This window comes from Rhamphochromis longiceps, linkage group LG19 (assembly GCF_057381845.1).
Source record: "Rhamphochromis longiceps isolate RC_006_pf linkage group LG19, R_longiceps_female_GT1.1, whole genome shotgun sequence".
Lineage (NCBI taxonomy): Eukaryota > Metazoa > Chordata > Actinopteri > Cichliformes > Cichlidae > Rhamphochromis > Rhamphochromis longiceps.
The window spans coordinates 8,769,698-8,794,546 of record NC_140575.1 but is presented as its reverse complement, the minus strand read 5'-3'; the positions used below and the strand labels follow the sequence as shown (position 1 = coordinate 8,794,546).

General features: G+C 41.7%; 1 protein-coding gene across 5 annotated transcripts in view; it reads left to right on the top strand.

Annotated features, from left to right (window-relative positions):
• Nucleotides 1–24,849, top strand: part of fgfr3 (fibroblast growth factor receptor 3) — a 68,829-nt gene that overhangs the window by 32,017 nt on the left and 11,963 nt on the right. For 2 of the 5 annotated variants that reach the window (XM_085392376.1, XM_085392380.1), the window contains exons 5-13: nucleotides 3,499–3,668; nucleotides 12,425–12,548; nucleotides 12,710–12,900; nucleotides 18,901–19,045; nucleotides 19,672–19,847; nucleotides 23,808–23,956; nucleotides 24,141–24,262; nucleotides 24,434–24,544; nucleotides 24,632–24,822. In XM_085392376.1, the coding sequence (XP_085248502.1) occupies nucleotides 3,499–3,668; nucleotides 12,425–12,548; nucleotides 12,710–12,900; nucleotides 18,901–19,045; nucleotides 19,672–19,847; nucleotides 23,808–23,956; nucleotides 24,141–24,262; nucleotides 24,434–24,544; nucleotides 24,632–24,822 (1,379 nt within the window). Of the gene's footprint in view, nucleotides 1–3,498; nucleotides 3,669–12,424; nucleotides 12,549–12,709; nucleotides 12,901–17,086; nucleotides 17,232–18,900; nucleotides 19,046–19,671; nucleotides 19,848–23,807; nucleotides 23,957–24,140; nucleotides 24,263–24,433; nucleotides 24,545–24,631; nucleotides 24,823–24,849 lie in introns of all 5 variants that reach the window. The other 3 variants (XM_085392377.1, XM_085392379.1, XM_085392378.1) reach the window with 3 other exon arrangements.

The window sequence follows — 24,849 nt, the reverse complement described above, 5'->3', positions numbered from 1 at the left end:
ATCCCAGCTCCAGACCAAAAAGTGGACGGTCTTCCTATGTTAGCTTGTGCTTTTTGCACAATATTTTGCACCATATCACTGAGTTTGAGTCTTACCTTAAGGGCTGCAGCCGCAATGGGGAAGAATATACCTGCTGACAATGTGACACTTTGTGTGCCTGCGGAAACAACCTTCTTCCTTTGACTGATCTCTACCCCGTCTGTGTTGGTGGGATTTCTCCAGCCACACTTTGAAATCTGTTATCAAACATGAAGCAAGCAAGGCGGATCACGCTCGTGTATTTATAGGCTCCCAGAGAGATTCCCCTCGCAGTTAGCCTCCGTGTCTGACAGGTGGGCATGACACTGTAGCTGCTGAGTTGTGCTAAGATGTTATTGTAAACCAGTTTCCACTACAGCGACTGCATATCCGTGCAGGGCAGGGTTATCTGTCGAGTCCCTTCTAACCCCCCTCTGCGAGGGGTTGAGGGGTGCCAGCCCTCCCCTCCTCCGTGCCTCCTCGCCTCCCTCCCAGAAAATCCCACTCCCCTCTTCTGCTGAGGAAATACCATCCTGCCAATTAGACACGGGATGGGATTCCTGCGTGTTGCTGAGCATACAGAGCAAGGCTGCGCAGTAAATCAAAAGCATGCTGAAATCAAAATATCGACGGCTTTTTCTGAACTGGAAAAGGCTGCGGCTCTTTCACTTTTTTCCTTCTGGTGGAAAGTGTCTGCATCAGCTCTCTGAAAAGTAAGCTGTTTTAAGAATCGGCAGAGCCAGCATATCGTATTTTTGAAGCACCAGAAAGAAAGCTTTTCAGTCTCGCGAATAAAAAAGATTTTTTTTTTTTAAACTGTTAAATCACCGTCCCCGCTTAATCACGGCATAATTTCACGTGGAATAAACATTTGTTTCGGCAAGCTACTAATTGGCTTAATGGTTCACAGGAGGTGATTGTTACATCTGGAACACGTTGAATGAGAGGAGACTTGCTCGCATGAGCGACAAGTACAACAATGGGCAACAAATTACGAGAAGATTTCAAAAGCTTCATCCAGACTGCCTGACTGACGGCTGATCTCCTGATTCCACAGAGGAGAGCGTCAGTCAGAGCAGCTGAAGGTCCGCGAATAAAACAACCTTCGTGTGTTATGGTGACAAAACCACGGAGACTCCTTTAGTCCGTCCTGTGAATCCACCTAAGCATCTATTTTGGGTTATAAGCGTCATTGTGGCTGAAGGATCAGCAGCAGGAATATGTTTTCAGGCCCAGATGAGTTCAGGACCCACAGCAGCAGCAGCAGGGGAAGGAGGAGGATGAGAAGGACCACACATTGGGTTAGAGACTTGTTTAAAACCTCACTGAGCGTTTCTGTTTGACTGAGTGTGTGTCTGTGTGTCAGTGTGTGTGTAGGGTGGCTGATTACCATGCCAAAAAACAATGTGTTCAGACTGCTTTTGGAGGATTGTCCCAGTGTGGAGTGTGGAACTTCGCTCCAGAGACAGAAAAAGAGAGATGGAGGGAGAGAAGTCATGAATTCAAACAGACACTTCCCTTTTAAGGTGGAAGCTGTGTGTGTGTCTGTGTGTATGTGTGTGTGATTGCACGTGGAGGGTGTTTGTCTTTGCGAGCTGGGGAGTCTCTAAGTCAGCCAGTGGTCTGTGTGCTTTATTAGCAGACACACACACACACAGTCTGTTTAGAGGGTTCAGTAACATCCTGTTTGTTTGCTTTCTAAGAAGATAGGTAGGTGTCTTTAATCGCTGAACATCTCTCTCAGTCTGGTTGCAATTACTCTGTGAAGCTGAAGCCAGAGTTTGATGGTAGGAGCCAAAGTGTCAGAAAAGTATCAGAACACCCCAGACATTTGATAAATAGACACACAGTAGATCAAAGGCATTTATAGGTAGATGTTATATCGAACGGTGATTGACATCTCACCTGAGTTGCCAAGATGAGACGGGAATTTGCCCGTTCAGCGCTCGAGGGTGAGAATTACTTTTTAACTATTGCCTGACTCACTCAAATACACACACACACACACACACACACACACACACACACACACACACACACACACACAAGCGCGGCTATTGAGATGGTAATTAGCTCCACTCTCTCCTGCTGCATTTAGAAAGTAAAACAGACATCTGATGACCGGTCAGCCAACTCCCCAGCTTTTGTCCTGGGAAGCACACACACACACACAGATTATACCAAGAGGAGAGTGAGCAAGCCATGCCTCGTTGCTCTCACTCTCCACACCCACACAGCATGGACAATAGCCCTTCCTGACTCACTACGCTCTCTTTGTCCACCGTCTTCTCAATACAACTCAATAAATCGCCCTGACAGGTTTCCAAACTCTCAAGATCTCATGATTCAGACCAACTCCTCATCTTGTTATAGAGGAAAGATGGTAAGATGGTTTTGTCTGGTCCCCCCGTGACGCTTCATGCGTCCGTTTTGAGCTCTTTCAGCATCCGTCAAACTGTGTTTTACACCGCTGGCGCATCTTCAACTTAACTGTATCTCTGTGGACAGCGGGGAAGGGCCGACTTGGAAGAAAGATTGTTTTATCGGTAAAAAATGAAAAGGTTTCATTCAAACATCTATAAGCAACTCTTCCTTTGGGATCCATCCATCCATTCGCTTATCCTTTTCAGGGTCGCGGGGGGCGCTGGAGCCTATCCCAGCTGTCATAGGGCGAAAGGCGGGGTACACCTTGGACAGGTCGCCAGTCTGTCGCAGGGCCAACACACAGGGACAGACAACCATTCACACTCACATTCACTCGCACATTCACACCTAGTGGCAATTTGGATTATCCAATTAACCTATCCCCACAAGCTGCATGTCTTTGGACGGTGGGAGGAAGCCGGAGTACCCGGAGAGAACCCACGCAAACACGGGGAGAACATGCAAACTCCACACAGAAAGACCCCGGCCTGATGTTGGAATTGAACTCAGGACCTTCTTGCTGTGCGGCAACAGTGCTAACCACCGTGCCACCGTGCTGGGATATCAAAACAAAAGCCTCATGATTTACTCAAGAAAAACATCTTGAAATCACAAAAAAAAAGAGCTTAAAATGACTGAAAATGAATCACAGAAACCTAACAGTGTACATGTGTATTAGTCTCTGTAAACACTGCAGGTACTCTGTGTTGTTAGATGAGGGAAGACCTCTGGTGACACCACATCTGTTCTGGTATAGTGCATAACTCATCCAAGATGAAGCACTCGTTTAAAAAAAAGGGCAGAAGAGCAACTTGTCCCATCTGTGCCGTCTTTTAACAATTACAAAAACATGTAACTGTAAATTCCTGGAGGGTCTTTCCCCAAATGTTTTATGATCTAAGAGTAAATGGAAAACCGTAGACAGATCTGTTTGGAGAAAAAAAAAAGTGGCATCTTCGTATTGCGTGAGTCTGCCTTATCTATTTAATGTCTTTGAAATGGAAATATTTAAAAGTCTTAAGAGTTTTCAATGAGTCTTTTGTGTTTTCCCAACAGAAGCGCCATATTGGACCAGGCCAGAACGAATGGACAAGAAATTATTGGCCGTTCCTGCGGCCAACACCGTCAAATTCCGCTGCGCTGCGTCTGGAAACCCACCACCAACCATACACTGGCTGAAGAATGGCAAAGAGTTCAAGGGAGAGCAGAGAATGGGAGGCATCAAGGTGAAAGCAATAACATGTTAACACCTAAAGGTTAAAGGAGCAGGACTGTGATTTATAGATTCAAATCTTCACACAGCACCAAAAAAATCTGCTTGGAGGAGTCTCATGTTCTTCCCTGTTTGAGCTACTGTCAAAGTGCCTTTTAGCAAGGCATTTTAATCCCCTGCTGCGTGTCCATCAGTAGATCAGTGTGGGTGTTGCAATGTTCCCTGGTGTGAATGTCTATAACTGGGAGACTGTGAAGCAGAGTGCTGAAAGAAACTCACGCTCTGTGAATCTTCTCACGGTAAATAAAGGTCAGGAAACACGCCATAGTCGAGGACACCCCCGGCACTCAGAAACGGATAAGCTGAATATGAATTTAGGGTCAGACCGCTGTGCTGAAATCAGAATGGTTCACAGATACATGCATGCTCGCGTGATAGCTCAGTGTTGACAGTAACCCAGTGCAGCAGACAGCTGTTGTGCTCAGTTTTGTCATCGGATTCACTCTAAACACTAGGCTCTCGGGTGGAATGGCACTGCTTAAAGTAGCGGGGCTTGGTTTACTTTTGTTTTCCCTTAATGGCCCTGAGCTGCAGAATTAAAGGACAAACTTGGTGTGGTAAGACCATCGGAATTCAAACAGTAAAAACGTGTGTTTTGGTTCAAAATAAACTTCAACCTAATGGCACATAAATTCTAAAAATATGCCCAGAGATGTAAATTCTTTTGAGGGTCATTCAGCCTGTGTCTTATTATTTTGTCCTTCTCATTCTTCTCAGTGCTTTCCTAAAATGATGGTGGGGGGACTGTTTTAGATGCTAACATTCACATATGTGGTGAATTATGTAAGGGAGAGCTGCATTAATTTGTTACTTTCTAACCTGAAATTGCTGTCATTTCAGCAATTATGATTTATTAAAATGTAATCAAGTCATTACTAATGTTCCAGAAAAAAATGTACATGAGGTTTGCCAACATTTAGTAACATTAGCCACCCTAAGTTAATGCTTTGTCTGCACTTCTATACTTAAACTCACTAATTTCAGAGTATTATAGCGCTCAAATTACTAACTGTGGCTACACTGAGGGCTCTAGAAATATCGAATAGTGTCTCCTAACAGTCACTGTACACGTGGACAAACATTTTTCAGCCAGTTAAAGGAAGTATATATTATCAGATAATGACGGCGTTGTTAGCTAGCCATTACTAGCTAGCTAAGAGCTAGCTAACAAACTTTTTCATTTCGAGGCATTGCAGTTAAAACCCAGTTAATAAATGCAATTGGGTTTTTTATAAGCGTGTTAAACTGTCATCTTCACTGCTAAAGAATTTAGTATTATGTTTTGTGAAAGCACCACAGTTGTGCTAAACGTTAACGTTATTTCTAGATAGTGTTACAGTAGGCTGTCAGAATTCACATACTACACAAGTAGGTATGTAGAGGACATAGTACACTAACTGAGAGTGTATTTGCAGAATAATTGCTGAATTAAAAATGAGAAAGAGTGAGGTTAAAGAGTCAACTGAGACAGGTTTTTTATTACAGAAGAGAGGGAAAGTGTCCATTTGAGCTATTTCCTATTACTCTAACATTTCATCTTCCACTTTCAGCGGGGTAATCATGTGTCAGACTGCTATAGAAGCAGTGAGAGACATTTGGCCTTTAAAGAGTTAAATGTAATGAGACTCTTCAGCTATTAACAGTTTACAGAGATCTTCAACATCTGCTCCCAGCAGACCAACAGCAGTTGTCTCCCTCTCTCTGTCCCCACTCTGACACACACACAGATTCACACACACCTGCCACCAGTCCTCAGGACGCTCCAACTTTGACTGGAGTGGTTCCCTGACAGCAACTTTTAGCATGTGTAGTACACATGAAGATTAATGGATGAGAAATTTTGTTGTTAGCAGCAAATTAATCCCAAACTGAGCGCTCAGAGCACTTAGATGTTTAATCCAACTGTTCAACAAATCTCTGAGTTCTCCAAATCCCAGAGTTGTTCTGTACTCACCAGTGTCCAGTTAAAGAGCACAGCGGAGGTGTTTTTAGCATTAAGGTCTGGTCTTAATGTCAGCGCCATCTTTGTATTTTCCTCACACAAACTCAGCCTATGCAGTGTGTATAGCTTGGTGTGTTTGCCCCTGAAGCAGCAGTAACCATTTTGTACACCTTTATGCTTTAATACATGCTCCTATGGGATGCTCCATGTATAGTTAGAGGTCGATATGTATAGCTGCCTCTTCATACTAAGCCTTTACGAAGTATGTAAAGTCACATTGACCTCGGGCTGGCTTTATTTGAGTGTGAGCTGTGACACTAACAAGTCATTAACACTAATTCCTGTACATGCTCTGCTCTGTGTAGCTTGAGCAAAACAACCACTGCTGTGGGTTTAATTGTATCTGTGGCCACTTGTACTCTAAGGATAAAATGATCCAGTGGAATGGGACGTTGTAGTTGCAGTACAAGCGTAGGGACTGAATAGGTTCTAGTAGTGGCTTGGCCATTTCTGCACACTATGGCCTCAGTTATTTCACTGTTATAAATGGTTAGCATTAGCACACGTAAGAGCACGTCCTGTGATTATTAAGACATTCCTCTACGTGTCTTTATCAAGACGTTTTCACACGCTCCCCTCGTCCCTCCCTTCTTTCCCAGAGATGCTTCGAAATCCATTTAGCTAATCACCATGTGACCACTGTTGGCCTTAAGGGAGGTGAACAGAGAGGTCATCCTCTATAAAATCACAGTGCCGGGTGACAGACAAGTCTGTGACCCAGCTACGTTTCAGTGAGGTCAAGGGTGACAGCTTCAGTCCATCTCAATGCCAAGAACTGCTGCTCGTCATGTTATTCTGCTACTATGCACGCCACAAATAACGCCCTTCTTCAAATGCAGACCAAGAAATTTCCATAATGGCTTAATTTGCACTAAAAGATATTAACACTGAAAATCTAGTCACATTATCCTCGGTTAAGTTGATTGATGTGCCTGATAGTATCTAATATAATTTAATTTGCCTTTTTTTTGTTCCTGCCATATGCTTGAAGTTGTTAGTCCACAAACTACTTTTATGCTTTATTCCTTAATCCTCCATCTCTTATTTTTTTGTCATTTTAGACACAGTAACTAATGCCGGTCATGTTAAACATGATCTATTGAGGATACTTCTTTTCTCAAAAAAGTCTAAACTTGTAGCACAAAATGATATTTACAGGTAATAGTCATTAGTCTTTCAAACTAACAGCTAAAGTTTGAATAATAGTTGTGTTAATAGAAATATATTGGTTCATCTTAGTGGGCTGGGGGTGGTTAGGGGGGTCTCGGAGTCCTGACAGCCTGACAATGGCCTCTTAAAGACTCTATTCCTCCAACAGGTCGTCAAGGTGAAGTCGCTTCCTCCAGCATCTATACTGAAATGACAAGATCATTTTTGATGTGACAGCCATGGTTAACTTTGGCTGAACGAATTGGCTTCGGATGGGGGGATGAAACGACTCTGTCGCATATATCTCAGGGCTTGGAGTGTGCTGGTTGGGGACTGACTTGCTAACTGATCCATGCTGACGGGCACAGTGGAGTCCACTCCATGTAAGCGCTGCCCACCAGCCAGTTTGTCATTTTCTCTTGAGTGCCTTCAGATCTGCGGACGTGTGAGAGAAAGGCACTGACTGAGTGGACCATTAGGGTCCATTAGCCACCTACAGAAAATACGTCCTGTCTTCACGCCAGAGTGCTTGAAAACAGCCTTTCCGAGGATGCACTACGTTCACCTTTGTTGCTTAAAGACTTCCGCTTTAACAGAGGGTTTGACAATCGCTCTTTTCTTTTGCAAATATGCACACGTCTAAACTAGTCTCCGGTTTTACTTTTCTTTTGAAGAATTTATTGAAATGTAGGGGGGAAAGTGGCACATTGACTCTTGTCGATCACCATCAAAACTCTCATATTTTAAATACAATTAAGATGTTGACATTGAGCATTTATCCTGAAGGTATCTCAAAGCAAAACAGCTTACGTCTATTTTCAGTGGTTACAATGTAATCAGGGATAAAAGTGCTCTCTTGAGATTAAGGGTATCTTTTACAGGAGGCTGAAGTAAAATGATGGCAGAGATAATGTCATCTCTGTGGTAAAGAGATTCAAAGGTGTTATTGTAGGGTCTTTATCTTACATGAAGTGCCTTGAGGCAACTGTTGTTGTGATTGGGCGCTATAAAAATTAACTGAATTGAATTTCAGAACAGGCAAGAAAACAAATGGCAGAAGGCAGGATTGTATTAATATTCCACCCATTTTGAAGCATTTTTTCTGGCCACACAACACTTTTTTTTTTTATTAGATCAATGGATTTTATACTTTATTTTGCATAACTAAACTTTTTAAAGCTCTTTCTAGATTTTTTATTTTATTTTATTTTTTGTAGGTCAAGCTGCATTTACCAGCTGCTGACAACGGTATTATCAGACAGTCTGGCTTTCAGTGTTAATGTCTTTCACATGCTTTCCATTCTGGAAGGTAATGTATTTCTGGGGGAAAATGCTGACTACAACAAAGGGATTGTTTAATTTACAGAAGAGGATCAGCAGAATGATCCGTGTGTTAGCAGCTCCAGTGTCAGTATTTGATAGTCTAACCCTACAGGCCTGTATATTTGTACACTGACACCTTTTTCCCCATGCAAGCTGGAGGCTGTTTCAGATATTCGCTTAAAATCTTGCAAGCACTTTACAATTCTGTTGAAATGCAACCGAGAGAGCTAAGCGGTGCATTAGCTGAAAACTAAAGGAAACTAAATAGGATGTGTGGCTCATTTATAAAATGGAAAATAAAATTCCAGCAGTGCGATGTGCCGGAGCATTGTTCGCCTTTCCAGACAACTGCGGCGCTCCTTATTGTGAAGGCCAAGCCCTAAAGGTTAAAGTTCAGCCGTCTATTGAGCCATCAGATGGACGTGGCAAGAGATGGGCGTGTTGTCAACCCATTGAGCCAGCCCGAGCCTTCGACAGACAAAGTCATCGCCGTTGTATGATGCCACATATGGCGGATGGGATTTTGTTGTGCTCATGCTAAACTTCGGCAGCACAAGCGAGGCTAAAGCTGACAATGTAATTATTGTGTTTCATTCCTTCCAGGTCGCTCAGCACTTAACTGATTTTTCATTCCCTGTTTTGACAGCTTTCCAAGACGGGGCTCTTAAACTGGCTCCACACTGTTGCTTTTTAAGACTTTAAGCACTTTAAATCCTTGTTTTTTCCACTCCGGATTTTAACACAGCCTGGATTGTGAGTCTCAGTAGGCCACGCAGGAATTTCTACACATTGCAAGATTATTTTTGGACTCCTTTTTTTAATTTTAGACCAGCCGCACGTCTTTTTCCCCTCTCGGTCATTTTAATCAAACACATCGCAGATATCAAAAGATAGATGATCCAATTTTTTGTTGTTTTTTTTACTCATATACTTCCATTTTTACAGCCTTCTGCTGTCTTGCAAAGCTAAACTTTACCAGCTTTAATAGCAACCCCCTTAGGGCTGCATCTCTCTGTTTCTACCTTCTCTATGGGTCAAATTAGACGGTAGCGCAGATCCGGGCCACTGGTCCGCTCTGACACACTCATAAATTCTGGTAACTGGCCCCGCTGGTTCTGACAGAAGCTATTTTGTGAGGTGAAGACGGAGAGTTTGGACTATAAAGGGAAAAGAGCTTCCTGTGTTTTCTCAGACAACTAATACACTGCAAAAAATGTCAGCATCTTTGCCAGTCTCTCAAGCTCGCTCAGAGTCCAGAATTTGATGAAAAGACGTGAGAGAATCTGCCCATTGGATGAGGGAACTGAAGTGTTTTCGATGGCAATCCCGGTGAAGCAAAAGGAAATGCCTTGAAAGGCAGTTTACTTTGTCCCAAAATATTTCAGAGAAAAAATTAACACAGAATACAAATTTCAAGTTGTTTCTCTGTCCTTCTCAGACTCCTGAAAAGCTGGTAATGTCTCTTTCAAAGTGCACTTTTTGCAGTGTAAAACTGCCTGTCCATTCCCATGGCATGCTCTGTGCGCTCCGTACATCCACAGCCAAAGCCTTAAAACCTTTAAAGCCTTGTATGACTCTAATGTAAGCTGCTTAATAATTTAATTCTGGTTGGAATCTGGCATGATTGGAATGGATAGGATTATCACATTTGGGGACTAATGCTACGAGTTCAACAGGGGTTAGCCAGTGTAACATGGTAATAAAAGCCAGTGATGTGTGTTTAGAAAATAATGAAAAGTGCCAGGAGGAATTAAAGTAGAATGGCACTCAAAGTTAATTATTACCGCAGACAAGAAGTTCGGTTTCAGTAGCCACGATATTAGTGGCAGTTAACACTTTAAAACCGAGTGCGTGTATCAGACACAGATGTCTCGGGCTAGGTGTGAAATCAGAATCTGCAATGTAACAGCAGCTGTCGTATAAATGTAGTTGCGCAAAAGCTCCATCTGAACTGAAAGTTTGCAAAGAGTTACAAAGCAAAGAAGTCATGCTTTGGATCGCTCTCTTTCTGTATCTCCTGGTGGTCTTGCCCACTACTGAGCTTGAACTTGTTCTCATATTTTACCACCTTTTCGGTTCCCCCTGCATGTGTCGCCTGTTTTCTGGGGGGTTTTTATCCCTTCACTCCCCTCTCAGCTCAGCTCAATCCCAGCCACCACAGCACAAGGCGTCACTCAGCTGCTCATGAGAGCAGCCATTGACTTCGGTTTGACTCCTGTCTCTGAGAGGGGTAGACGGGGTGGAGCCAGCCCTTCTGAAGAACCATTTGCCAGCGTCGAGCGAGCCTATGTTACCACGCAACTGCAAAAAGCACACACAGGCATAATATTTACACTGTTACATTATTTTCCGTATACGCCTCCAAGAGTGGGAGTCAAGAAGTGTATACTGTAAGACAGACAGAGGAGAAGAAGAAGTAGTAGGGGAGGAGAATTTGATCCTCGGCATACAAATATATATATATATACACATATATATATATATATATATATATATATACACACATATATATATACACATATATATATATATATACACATATATATATATATATATATATATATACACATACATATATATATATATATATATATACACATACATATATATATATATATATATATATATATATATACACATACATATATATATATATATATATACACATACATATATATATATATATATATATATGTATGTGTATATATATATATATATATATATGTATGTGTATATATATATATATATATATATATATATATATGTATGTGTATATATATATATATATATATATATATATATATACACACATATATATATACACATATATATATATATATACACATATATATATATATATATATATATATATATATACACATACATATATATATATATATATATACACATACATATATATATATATATATATATATATATATATATATATATATACATATATATATACACATACATATATATATATATATATATATATATATATATATATATATATATATACACACACCTTCTGTGAATGGCTAGCTGGCCACCAAAATGTGTGGGGTTAAATGTTTACAAAAACATTAAACCTTCTCTGGGTCGGCACATTTTCCTTTGCGGGTGATGTTAAGTGTTCCACCCTGAAAAGCCTCCTTGTTGACATCACTCACTCCCGTCGTTAGTAATTCTGACCTCTCGCGGAGGAGTTCACTCTGCTCCTGTCTCGCAGCGCTAAGCGCCACACGTTTCCACTTAAACCGTGGAGGTCATTCCTCTCGGCCCGTGGAGACTCTGCTTATCGATGCGTGGCGGGTTCTGTCTTCGCGCCTCGCGGTGCCGGACCACTCGTACGTTCGCTCTCCCATCCGATAGACTTCTGAATCTGTCAAGTTAGTATCTGTCTGCTGCTGCCATCCAGCCACACCTGGTTTGAATTACTACACACAATTCAACACTCGGGTCTCCGGGGATGGCTTGCTCCTGAGTGGCACAGTGGAACCACTTTCAGAGGTGCAAAAGAAGAAAAAAAATCCTTCTGCCCTCACTGCAGGCGGAGAGAAGAAAATACTTCTCTGCTATTTGAAAATGTCATATTTCATCAAGTCATGATTCCAGTTAGTTTAACTGGTTTCTCAAACATATGGCGTGTGCTGCGTTCTTTTTCTTGAAAAGGCCGTTCCTTGTGATTTATTCAAAGCGATACCTGATGGCACCACTCTCTGCAGCTTCCCTGGCCGCTGCGGGCACGCGGAATAATTTCCCATTAAGACGTTTACACCACGTCAAAATATTGCGTTCTGCTAATCACATCTGTTCTGCATCAAGCGGGATGCAATTAATAAAAAGAGGTTACAGTTGTGTTGTCGTTTGAAATGTTTGTTCAAAAGGGTTTGCACCTCAGTAAACATGCACTGCACAAAGGCCTCTCCTGTTTACCGAGCGGTGCGCTCTGTGATGTTTTATACCAAAGGATATCAAAGGAGGGAATAGCTCTGACAGTAGAGAGGACGCTTTTCTATAGCAATAGCTGATATTTATTGGAGCAATTTCTCTATGGTGACCGTCTTATTAAACGTAGGAATATACTAAATGGGTATTTGTGTGTTGCTCTCTTGAAAATATGAAAGCAAATTCTCCCAAAGACTTCTGCACCCTTGTCATTTTTTATGACATATACTAAATATTCTCTCCTCTCTCATCTCCGTCGTCCCTCCACCCCATCCAACCCCAAGCTGAGACACCAGCAGTGGAGTCTGGTGATGGAGAGCGCCGTGCCGTCAGACCGGGGAAACTACACCTGCGTTGTGCAAAACAAATACGGCTCCATCAGCCACACCTACCAGCTCGACGTGCTCGGTGAATGTCTTTTCTCTTCTGCTGTTTTAACAACACATAACTTAACACACAGCAATTATAAAAGAGCTTATTTTTAGCTGTACCTTAAGTCTAAATTTCCTGCAGCATATTATTGCCACAAATGAGTTGTGGTAATGACTCTATAATTTCTTTTTCCTCAGAGCGTTCACCTCACAGGCCCATCCTCCAGGCTGGTCTGCCAGCTAATCAGACGGTGGTGGTGGGCAGCAATGTGGAGTTTCATTGTAAGGTTTACAGCGACGCCCAGCCTCACATCCAGTGGCTCAAACACATTGAGGTGAACGGCAGTCGCCTTGGCCCCGACGGTGTTCCCTACGTCAACGTGCTGAAGGTGGGTCTGTAGCTCAGAGCTCTTTGTTTTACATCTGTAATGAGCCTGAGTCTCACTGCCTGGAGTCTATCTCAGTCTGCGATAATTCTACTCATAATTAATCTCTCCTAATAGTTCTGTTTAATGAGCTTTTACAGTAGGTGGGTCTGTGGGGCCCACAGGCTGTTTTCGCTGCAGCCTGAACCCGAAGAGCTCATTCCTCAAACACCATACCTTCATTATGGGGAAAAAACACACACCTGCATTTTGCGACATACCACACCATATAAAAATGGATTCTCATAAACCTAATAATAGCCCTGTAAATAATTTTCTCCACTTAACCACGGCACCTGCACTGCTTCAGTTTATTCTAATGCTGGCCTGAGCAGTGTGGTTCCATACTGGTGATGATGGAGCCAGTTCACTTATAATTACAGTGTTTTATTTTCTTTCTCCTTTTTCTTATTTGTTCCTTTTTCTTTTTTTCTACTCATTTATGTCATGATGAAACAGTAAGAGGATATCATTTTTAAGATTGTCTCAGACACACAGCTCTGGCTGTCAGCACAGACGTTCTAATTCAATTCAATTTCAAATCAGTTTTACTTGTTAAGGTCCAAATCGTAACCGTTGTCACCTCAGATCACTTTATATCGTAAGGTAAAGGCCTTACAATAACACAGAAAAAACCTAAACAATGAGATGATCCCCCCGTTAGCAAACACTTGGTGACAGTGGGAAGGAAAAACTCCATTTTAACAGGAAGAATCCTCCAGCAGAAGCAGGCTGAGGGAGGGGCAAGGGGAATGGTTGGGGGGTGAGCACCTATACTAACTTAGTGCAGGATTGTACCCAGTGATTGCGCATTGTGTCTCTTCCACCACTCTAAATGTATTCATGTTTCTTTAATAGGCTAACAGCAATTAATCATGCTTAACCAGCATTTCCACAAGCCAATCAGTCGAGTGCCGCTTACTGGTTACATTCGATTTGAATAAAATATGTTAGGAGGAAGTGCACGAAATAGGCAATAGCTGCATTTGCAGAGAAATATTTGTTATTGTTGAGATAAATGTCATGGTTTATCCAAATATCAGCTGTTGGTATTTCAGTCTCATTGCAAATCCCAGATTTGTTTATTTAACCACTGGAAAGGAGATTGCCAAGGCAGTCATGTTTGCATTGTTTGATTCAGTAAGTGACAGACTGACAATCACAACAACGAAAAGGTTTTCTTTGTCAGATTTCCTAAAATCTATATTTGGTTACAGCATTATAGAGAAGAAGAGATACTTGACTTTTTTTTTATTGCGCTTTATTTCGTATTGAGTCAAACCGTAATTCAACTAAAGAATGTCAGAAAAACAAAATACATGAATAAAGTGAATCAAAAATCCACCCTAAAGGTTATAAGTCTGATCAGTCAAGGTGGCCCTACGTGTTTACTTGCTTGGGAAAGAACTATTTAATTATAAATCGAGCTGGAAAATGATGTATACGTGACTTGCATTTTCAGATGTCCCTGTAGATTAATCACAACTTTTCTGAGCTATTCAGCGTAGCCCGTCTTCAGTTTTTGTCCTTGCCCTGATGAAGCATCTTTTAGTTTTTAAAAAGATATTTTAATCGCATACTTCCTCATGAAGTATTAGGAAAGTGTAGATAGGATTGTCCTCAATCAATCGAAGAGAGGGCAACAACCTTAAACCCACTTCGAGGCGTGTTTTTAGATCTGGGGTCTAGAAAGGAAGACTCCCATCCACATCGCAAAACCCGAGAGGGCTTAGCTGTCTCATTTTGACCGCCCCCCCTCCTTTTTTTCTTTTTTCTGCCTCTGGAGAGAGAAAGAGGAGAGGGTGAATAAAACAAACATCTGGTTTGGACTAAGTTAACTGCTGTGGTGGCGGCAACGCAGGGAGAGAGGCAGGCTCTGCTAACCGCCACTGCCGTCAGATGTGCTGCGTCGCGTGGTTTGAGGAGGAGGAGGAGGAGAGAGGAAAAAGGGAAGAGGCAACCAAAAAAGCCATGGAAAAAATTAGTGGAGGAACACGAGGAAGGGCAAAGTCAGCAGGGAGAGGGAGAGAATGTGTGACAGATTGGTGGGCAAAGATGGAGAGCGAGGGCGAGAACGAGTGGCTGGGGTGTCAGAAAAGCAGCGAGACGGGCGGGAGGAGGGGACGAAGGAAATAAGATGCAAACGTGAAACAAGAAGAGCAAGAGATAGAAGCTGAACAAAGCGCATGGAGAAATGTCACAGTGTTAGCTTTTCACATATGAAAGTAACTGTCCAGGTACAAGAGTGCTCTCAGGTTGCAAATAGATTATTTTGGAGCTGAAGCCTTTAGATGATAACCTTCCTGAGTTGAAGAGATGCTCAAGGCCTGAGTTTCTAATCTTCTAACACATTATTAGAATTATTATTAAAATTTTTAAATATCTTCACACTATGAGTCGTGAGCTTGAAGGTCTGGGTTACTCCATCTTGACATTAAAGTTTCATTGACTTTTAATGTCAAGTCATTTAAATAAATAAATGAATACCTTCACTTGTTACATGAGACGCTCTCCTATCCGCACGTTCAATATGAGGCTATATGAGCCTGGTAGTTTAGCGAGGTGTCCTAGGTGCTCACTCATTTAATGTTGAAATGTCACTTTAAATCTGCTGGATTCACAGTTATTTTATGACTTATTAAAACACTGACTGTGCCGAAGCCTTTTACATCAATGTAGTGTCATTTAATTTATGCTTGAGCTGAAACACGTGGGTCGTTTGTGGATAAGAGATATGGTTGTGGGTGCAGTATGTTGTCTTCGTAACTTCACGACTTCAAACACAAGATCAGCATATAAAGTGTCCAGCAAATCTTTAGAAATGTACGTCTGAGAAGGTGGAGTAAAATAGAAAGCAAAAGGACTGAGAGAGTGAGAGTAAGACAGAGCGAAAGAGGAGGAGAAAGAGAGAGGCCAACAAAAAGAGAGAGAAAGAGGGGGGAAAGCAAGCCTGTCAGCCCAGACTGCGGCTCCACGCTCTATTTTCGACTACCGCATAATTGAAACAGTATTTACTGAGATTTGTGTGTGCCTCCCTCTCTCTCTGTCACTCTCAGTCTCTCTCTCTAGGCCCACCACAGTTCACTCAGACATGATATGCTCTCTCGTGTGTGGCATATACTGTAGAAGTTAAATACAGCTTAGGGTGAGACGAGGGGGTCAAAAAAAGAATTTTTCTTTTCTTTTTTTTGAGAAATGCCTGAATCGTTCTTTTGATGCCTGGAAAAAGAGTTAACGATGAGTGACTCGCCCCGCACGGGGGAGGGAGAAGGACACGTCTGGAGCCAAGCCGTGGATGTTCATTAAGCAACTATAAAACATGATGTTTTCTCCTTTATGCGCCGGGCCCGTTTAATAATTTAGCAGCAGTTTCTCTGCGAGCGAAGCACCCAGTCAGATCGTGAGTGTTTACACTCACAGGTTTACACCCTTATAGGACTGACATACTGTAATGCCTTTAAACTAGCAACAGACAGCGCGGATTGGTGCGAGTCTGCAATGTATGGTTCGTGTGTGTTCCTGTTGTTGTGTGTTTATGATCTTACAGGTTTGACATGTTGCTTTTAATCAACAAAACTGACAGAATGACACTATGCCTCACTGTATCACTCTCACGTCATGTTAGCATAGCTTAGCATAAATCTGTAAACAACTGGAAAGTCATAGCCTGGCTGTCTCTGTTTTTTTTTTACAACAGCAGCTTATAAAGAGGATTTATTCATCATGCTTTTCATTATTTTCTATCACATATATACTGTTACAATAGTGGACTAAATGATGAGGATGATAAGACTTCTTTAAATGTTCAGTTTGAGGCAGTTTTTTCCACTGATGGCTCTCTGTGATGTATGAAAACACACGGATCGGCCAATCAGAAGAAAGTTTGCCTTAAAGGGAGAGAAGCTGGATCGTTTTTGAGCTGTGAAGCACGTATAGCTATGTGGAGATAAGAATGAGCGTAAGAGGTCTCCTTTGTTCACAATAAACAATGAAACTAAGCTAATAACACAAAAAAATGTTGTAAATGTAAAAACCAATGTGCAGTGCTTCTTTTAGATGTGTGTGTAGTATGTAGGTTTGCATGTTGTTACTATGTGTTTTTGCAGGAGCTGTGAAGGCCTCACTCTGCCTTTCAATTTTCCCTTTACAGAGTGTTGTCAGTAAACACATTGAGACCCACAGTAAGTTGAAACTGTCCAACGTGACAGAGAAAGATGCCGGGAAGTACTGGTGTCGTGCTTCAAACTTTGTAGGAAAGTCAGAAAACGCTTTCTGGCTTAACATATACAAACCAGGTAAATTCTGAACTCTGGGCGAGAACCGTCGTCACCACATTTGATCTGCTGTGCCTCTTCCTCTCTGCAATGTTCCTCTTGGTTGTGGGTTTTGACTGGCTCGCTGGCTTGCTGACACCTATACACATTCATCAGTGAGGTTTGAGTTCTAATGCTCGCATTTAGTTAGCTAATGGCCATCATCTATTTTAGCTCCACTTTGTCTTCCTTCCCGGTCGATAAGAGAAAGACAATATTGCGCCATTAATTAATGCAAAAACTTCAAAAGTCTCTCACACACACACACACACACACACACACACACACACACACACAGATTAAAGCCCACATAAAACCTTTACTGACCAAAGCGTACCCGTACACAAACAAGCCAGTATTGATTTCTCTGGGAGAGCATCCTCCTGCTATATTAATGTGCTTTTATATGAGAGCATGCAGCAGGCGTCTGGATGTCAGTGTTCATTACTGAGGCACGGGGAATAAGTCCTCCACCTCAGCCTTTACTAAGCCACATCCAGCACTGCCTTTGAATCAAACTAACCTAGCGGTCATCACACCAAATGATATTTGAAGAAAGAAAAATCGCAACTGCAGTGATGCACTTTTTAGGCTGGGCTTTGGTGCTTAAAAAAAAAGTTGTAGTTGATGATACTCTTGATATTTACAAAAAGTGCACAGTGACAAGATGGCGTGTAAGAGGTGGGAACTCAGACCCTGTTGTATTTCTGTGAGTTCCTTTCTCAAGGCACAAACTATTTAAGACTAAGACTGTTTAAATCAAGCGTGCAAACTGATTTACTAACGTTAAATATCTGCACAATTTAAAAAGCTGGGGGGAAAAAGGGTTTTTTGTGCTTTATGGCGCTTTATTAAATCACCCATAAAACTAACCAGGCCTCTGAGCTCTATTTGGGGATTGCGGACCATTTAATAAATCTGGCTCTCTAAATTTTACTTGTAAAAAATTCAGGTGAAATCCCATTTTGGTAATGACATCTTGCAGCAGTAATCTTAAACTAAAAATATCTTTTTAAAACATCTTTACAAAACCCGGTGCTCATTTGAATTTGTTTTCTTTTAAAAACATAAAGGATCTAGGACTGATCCTTGAGGCATTCCTAGAAAAACACTGATCCAAAGGCACAAATCACTTTCCTCTCACAAACACACAAAGACCTTCATAAGCAAGTCCAGAACCAAAGGCAAGCTTTGTCATCAGGTCAACTGTACGTGGTTCAGTTTAAACTCACGGGTGCATTTGGAGGCAACAGAAAACTCTCCTTATCAAAGAAGCTTACAGAAGTCTGTAAGAAATATTTTGTGTTAGGAAACTCTGTTATGACACTTCTGCCTGTTCTAAATGTGGAAATGGATGCCTGTGTCTTACGATTCCACATATGAAAGTAAATCACTGCTACAGTCTAGAAAATTCTTGATAGGAGTTCATTACATCAAAGAGTGCCTGTGGCGTTAGGCTGAACCAACGAGCTTGTCTCACAGCGTGGTGTAGGTGCTGCTTGGGTGTTTTCAGGTGTGGGTGATGGTGCTGACAACAGTAAACAGGACTGTCCTTTCCTCCAGGGTGCATTTGGTGTTTCTTCTAAGAAGCTTTCGCCTTACGATATATCTTCTCTCTCTGTCTCTTTCTCTTCCCTCTCATCCTCCACAGACGGCTGGCATTAACACTACAGATAAGGAGCTAGAGGTTCTCTTCTTGACCAATGTGTCTTTTGAGGATGCGGGCGAGTACACTTGTCTCGCAGGGAACTCTATCGGCTTTTCTTACCACTCTGCTTGGCTGACGGTGCTTCCAGGTATACTCTTCACTCTGTGGGTCCATTTTCTCCCACCTGTGTTACCTGAAATGTTAGAAACGCCACGAAACTTGTTTTGCTCTGCAGCACAATATTTAACATCAATTTTCAAACCTAATTATCATAGATTGCTACTTGTAAGCACATATTTTAAGTGCGTCGACGCTCTGTCACCATCCCTTTAATTTAACCAACCGAACATGCAATCCATCCTTCACTGAAAGGTGCTTTTTAATCAGAGCAGATCGTCTGCTCAGATGTCTCTGGGCTATGAGGCAATTTAACGACACTTCAGCTTTTGCTTTTCAAGACAATAATTGCCTCCCTGAGGAAAAGCGTATCACAGGTGCAATTACCTGCAGCAGGATAAAACTACACGATGATCACACCGTGGGTTGCTGCCCCAACCCACGGTGTGAATGCGAGCTTTCAGTGAGGAACAACAAGTTTCTGATCTGTTTCTCTTTTGATTTATGGATATTTCTTCACAGAAAATGCTCACTAAAAATCCATTTGGTTGAAGTGTGCTACTGAACAAAGCAAGCTATTTTTGAGTGGGAATTAAAACAAAATGCTGTGTGAATTTGGTGAATTTCAACTGACTTTTCACATTTTCCCTCCTAAAGCAGTGAGTCCACAAAAGGAAGACTACTACGCCGACATCCTTATCTACGTGACAGGCTGCGTGCTCTTCATCCTCGCCGTGGTCATCGCAATCCTCTGTCGTATGAGGATGACCACGCAGAAGACTCTGCCCACGCCTCCCGTGCAAAAACTGTCAAAGTTCCCCCTCAAGAGACAGGTAACAGAAAGTAGATACAAGATTTGCACAAGACTTTCCCAAAACCCTTCTTCTCTCTGCTTGTCTGTTTAATGCAGCTTTTAGTATATAACCCAGGTCAAACTAAGAAAGGAAGAGTTTGGGGTATCTGTCATTTAAATAATAGAACAAAGTATAAATTGGTTAAAGAAGGTTTCTACGCGTCTGTCTGTCCTGTTGTTTAATTGGCGCTGTGTTGACGATGGACGGCAGCACACTGGTGACATGTGTTCACATTTATCTTGGAGCAGATTTGGTTCAGGGATATTTATGCGCTCCTGTGACTGTCAGTGTTGGTTTTAGATTTCACTCTGAGTGTATCACACACTCTCTCTCATCAACTGTTTGCGAAGAAACACAGAGTGGAGCAGCTGCATTGCCGCAGCTTTTAGTCCGAAGAACTCTTTGTGACTTCAAGCTTAGATACAGTATCTACTAAGATCGGGCTAATCATGCTCAGTTTATTATCGAACAGGCTGTTATTGAAATTAAAGCAAGTCTCGAGGGCTGAAGGAATAATTTATTTTGTAAAAAAATTGTTGAGCACTCTTCCAACAAGAGTTGAGACAAAGGATTGATCATCTCTTTATGTAAACACAAAGCTAGAGCTAGTAGCGGGTTAGCTTAGCATAAAGAGTAAAACCTTAATTTGATGCAGTGTGAAAAAAAATGCACAGAAATCAATTATTTTTCAAGAAATATTAAATAGATTCAACATCTTTCTTCAACAAAATTGCAGACTGCACAGATGGTACCTTCCCAAAGGAAAATGTACTATAGCTTACTAGGGTATATATATTAGACTTAATAGTCACTATATACAGTAATTGACTTCTATTCATTTTACATCAAATTAAAACTTTGGGTGTCAGATAATTATTTATTAAAAGCTAGACATTTTAAATGAGAATAAGAAAGAAAAGTATGTCTTTGTGCCCCCTTTTCCCAGTTAATGCCCTATCGGCCCCCCTGGCTAAACTTTGCTAGATCCGCCCCTGCACAGTTACCAGCCGTCAGCTACGTAGAAAAAGATCCTGGTGTAGAAAGTAATATTAAATAAATTGTAACAACAGCTTATCAAGCTTAAACGTGCTGCTGTTGTTCAGCCGCTGGTTTCCTCTTTCTGGCGCAAAGTGGACCAAAAACAAACAAGAGAGACTCACGACAGAAAAGCCGATCAGCTGATCATTAGCAGTTTCACGATTGAAGTAGCAGCCGGAGAGCGAGAGGCAGTCGCTCGTTAAGCTTAACGTGGGAATGCTTTACAAACATTCAGAGATGGACTTACACACTTGCTTTACTTCTCTCGGGGATAACTTTGTCGGAGATGAAATGCCAGGTTGCTAGCGAAGCTCCAAATGCTATCCAGACCACCGACAGGTCCCGCATGCCACAGCCGCTCTATCACGTGATGCATACTGCTCCGACGTGCTAACCTGAGGTGAGTTACGGCGCGTTGCAAGTTTTGTGAGGTGCTTTCGTGATATTTAATGGATCGGATTACATTTTTTATTTTTCTCCGATATCCGATCCAGTAATTTAGGTCAGTATCGGACCGATACCGATACGTAATATCGGATCGGTCCATCTCTAATTAAGACGCACGAAAAAACATTTCCTCAACATTTGTTATGCAGTTACTTATTCATGGATCATTTGCTAAGATCAGTTGCGGATCGGATCGCGAGTCGTCGTCACCATTTTACGCTCTGTTGTCATCAGTTGCAGAGCGCCCTCTTGTGGACTAACTATACAACGTCAGCACTGATATAATGGTTAAAGTGTGTTTTCTTTGTCTCTTCTTTACTTTTTTAATTGTTATTTATATGCCGTTATAAATGCTGATTCTTATATGTTGCCAAATAGCTAATATAAACCAATTTTTACTGTGCTTTACTGTGAGCAGCTCTAATGCTAACTTTTAACAGATATATGAAGGGGGCTTTCAGTTTTTAGGTTAAATCAAGATAATTCTTTTTTTTTTATTTTTTTTATAATTTCTGCTACAAATAGCATTTTGTGCAATTTATTGTTCACGGTTTGTTTCCCTTAAACAAGCAAAATCATATTAGGAGAAATGAAAACACACTGATGAGGCTTCAAAAAATAAGATATCAGATATGATACACTTGGCAGTACGGGGTTAAAAGGGAACTATTACGCTCTTTTATAAGTCCAAGTTATTATTTTTGGACTCTAGCTTTGCATGAATCACAGTTCAAGAAATCCTGATTTATCCTACGTACTGTAGTTTATCTTCCATCTGAAAAAAGCTTTTTTACCTTCAACCTTTTCTCTAAAGAGAAGGTCGAACAAGAGGTGGGACAAATAGGCTTCTGTGCTCAGAGCCAGAGCTGTGAGTCTGGGTTGAGCATATTAAGGATAGCCACTTTGAATGACATCACAGAGAGCCAAGAACAAAACAAGACAGTCAGAAACAGATTATTTAGAGCAGTCGCACTAATCCCTGTGAGCCTTTAGCTCATTACTTTTGGTCTCTTACAGTAATTATAATCCAGGTAGGGATGTGCATCTTACCATTTCTCTCTGAATGCCAAGATTGTCTGAATGTCTAACATGTAGACGAGTTTGCGATTATCTCTTCGGCCCCACCCTGCTGGCTCCCACTGTGTGCAGGACATAGCCACTATGTGTGTCTGTGTGTTTTGTGCAAAATCCAGCTTTCCGACTCCATAATTAAAGGGTTGTGCATCTCAAAATGGAAACGATGCATTTTTAGAAAAGAAAATATTATTTGAAAGCCATAATGCAGTTCTTGGAAAACAAACAGACTTTTAAAACCACGATAAGGTTTCAGCTGTAAAGGCTGTTATACAGTCTGAGGTTGGGTTTTTTTTGGTACATAAAGAAGTATTGTTAGGTTATATCAAGTAGAAACCTCAACTATCGAAACATTTTTTAATTGTAGCCTCTAAATCATTTCTACTTGTGCGGCGCTCATATAAATGGTCTTATAAGGTAGTGCAGGGAAAGTTCTTATTGCATTTTTCTATAATCTTTGCTTCGTTTTTGTAAAGCTAATCTCCCTGTTCTCTCCTTTTTTTTTCATAACTCTGAGTAAATCTCCTGTAAAGCTCCTGGCATGTTCTATCAGATATTACTTTTCATGCCTCTGAAATTGTGGTCAGGGCCCTTTTTCTCATTTTCCTCCAGTCAAGAAGTCTGGTAAGTGGACATGTTTGTTTCAGGACCCCACCTGAAGGGTCTGAGCCGGCAGACCCTGACATAAACAGATCTATCAAAAAGCAGACCCGAGCCATCGTTTTTTTCCCCAGCAGTCAGATAAATGGCGGGAGGATGCCGAGCCCAAGGGCTCAGCGGAATGACCGCAGATCCAGAAATGGAGCTTGTTGATGGATGGAGATGTCCACCCCACCTCGCCACTCACTCGCCCACCTCTGCATCCACCTTCATTCATCTTTGTTACCTCTCGCTTCCTCCCGTGCGCAGCCACAGGCCTGCTGTTTGTAAAAGTCACTGACATTGGTCTGGTCCCGAGATGTGTGATGTTTCCCAAAAAGGGTTTTATCTCAAGTCACTGAATGTTGTTCTTTAAACTTCAAAGCGGTTTTGAATTTGACTGGATTTTGCACTGGATGTATTTTTGTCAGTTTTTGTTTTTTTTCACCCCCCAAAAGAGTGTCAAGATTTTCAGTGTGTCACGAGAAAAGATTTCTTTTGAATATATTTTATGTTTCAGGGGCTGGTTCATTTTCAAAAACATCAAAAATATTAGGACTGTTTGAATAAATAATAAAGAGTCAAACTGATCTGAAAAAGGAATTACTTATTCATTATTTAGTTAAAAAATATTTGGTCAAAGATCACGGTTAGATTTCTCTTTTCCCTCTGTCTTTATTTGAATGCCTGTCACCAAACTCTTTTTCAGAGACTATAACAGTTTATTCTTTTGTACCCAAGCAGGTGTCCTTGGATTCCAACTCTTCCATGAACTCAAACACGCCGCTGGTCAGGATCGCCCGTCTGTCGTCCAGCGACGGCCCGATGCTCGCCAACGTCTCGGAGCTGGAGCTGCCGTCCGACCCCAAATGGGAGTTCCCTCGGACACGGTGAGGAAAAAAGCACACTGCACGCGCTCAAAAAAAATTATTCAGTCAAGTAAATTATATTTCACACTTTACATTGTGCTTATGTGACAAAATTACATGTGAAATTTACATGTAATCAAATTACTTAAAGTCTTATGAGTATACACACTGAACTCCAAGTCTGAAATCTGGCCACTTGTTTCAGGCTAACTCTGGGTAAACCTCTGGGAGAAGGCTGCTTCGGTCAGGTGGTTATGGCTGAGGCTGTTGGCATCGACAAAGAGAAGCCCAACAAGTCGCTCACTGTTGCTGTGAAAATGTTGAAAGGTAAGTAATCACTGTGGCTACCCTGCAGGAATGAATACATGACCTTGGCAGTGACAGTGCTACCATGCTCGCTGTTGTTCTGTTTGTCTTGTGTACTGGATTTGCGTTGGTTTGATTGCTTCGGTTCGTATTTTCGTCAGTACAAATGCTCCATTGATTTTCTTATCTCAGATGACGCCACAGATAAAGATTTATCAGACCTGGTGTCAGAAATGGAGATGATGAAGATGATTGGGAAACACAAAAACATCATCAACCTACTCGGAGCCTGCACACAGGATGGTGAGCGCAGAGTGCAGTAACAACAGAATTAATGCAGGACTTAACCATTGCCATGAAAGTCATATTTGTTCTCTGTTTCCCGTGCAGGTCCTCTGTATGTCCTGGTGGAATACGCCTCCAAAGGCAACCTGAGGGAGTACCTGCGTGCACGGCGGCCACCGGGCATGGACTACTCCTTCGACACGTGCAAAATCCCCGATGAGCAGCTCACGTTCAAAGACCTGGTGTCCTGTGCCTACCAGGTTGCCCGAGGCATGGAGTATCTTGCGTCACAGAAGGTTAGCCACGTTGCTTCACTTTAACTC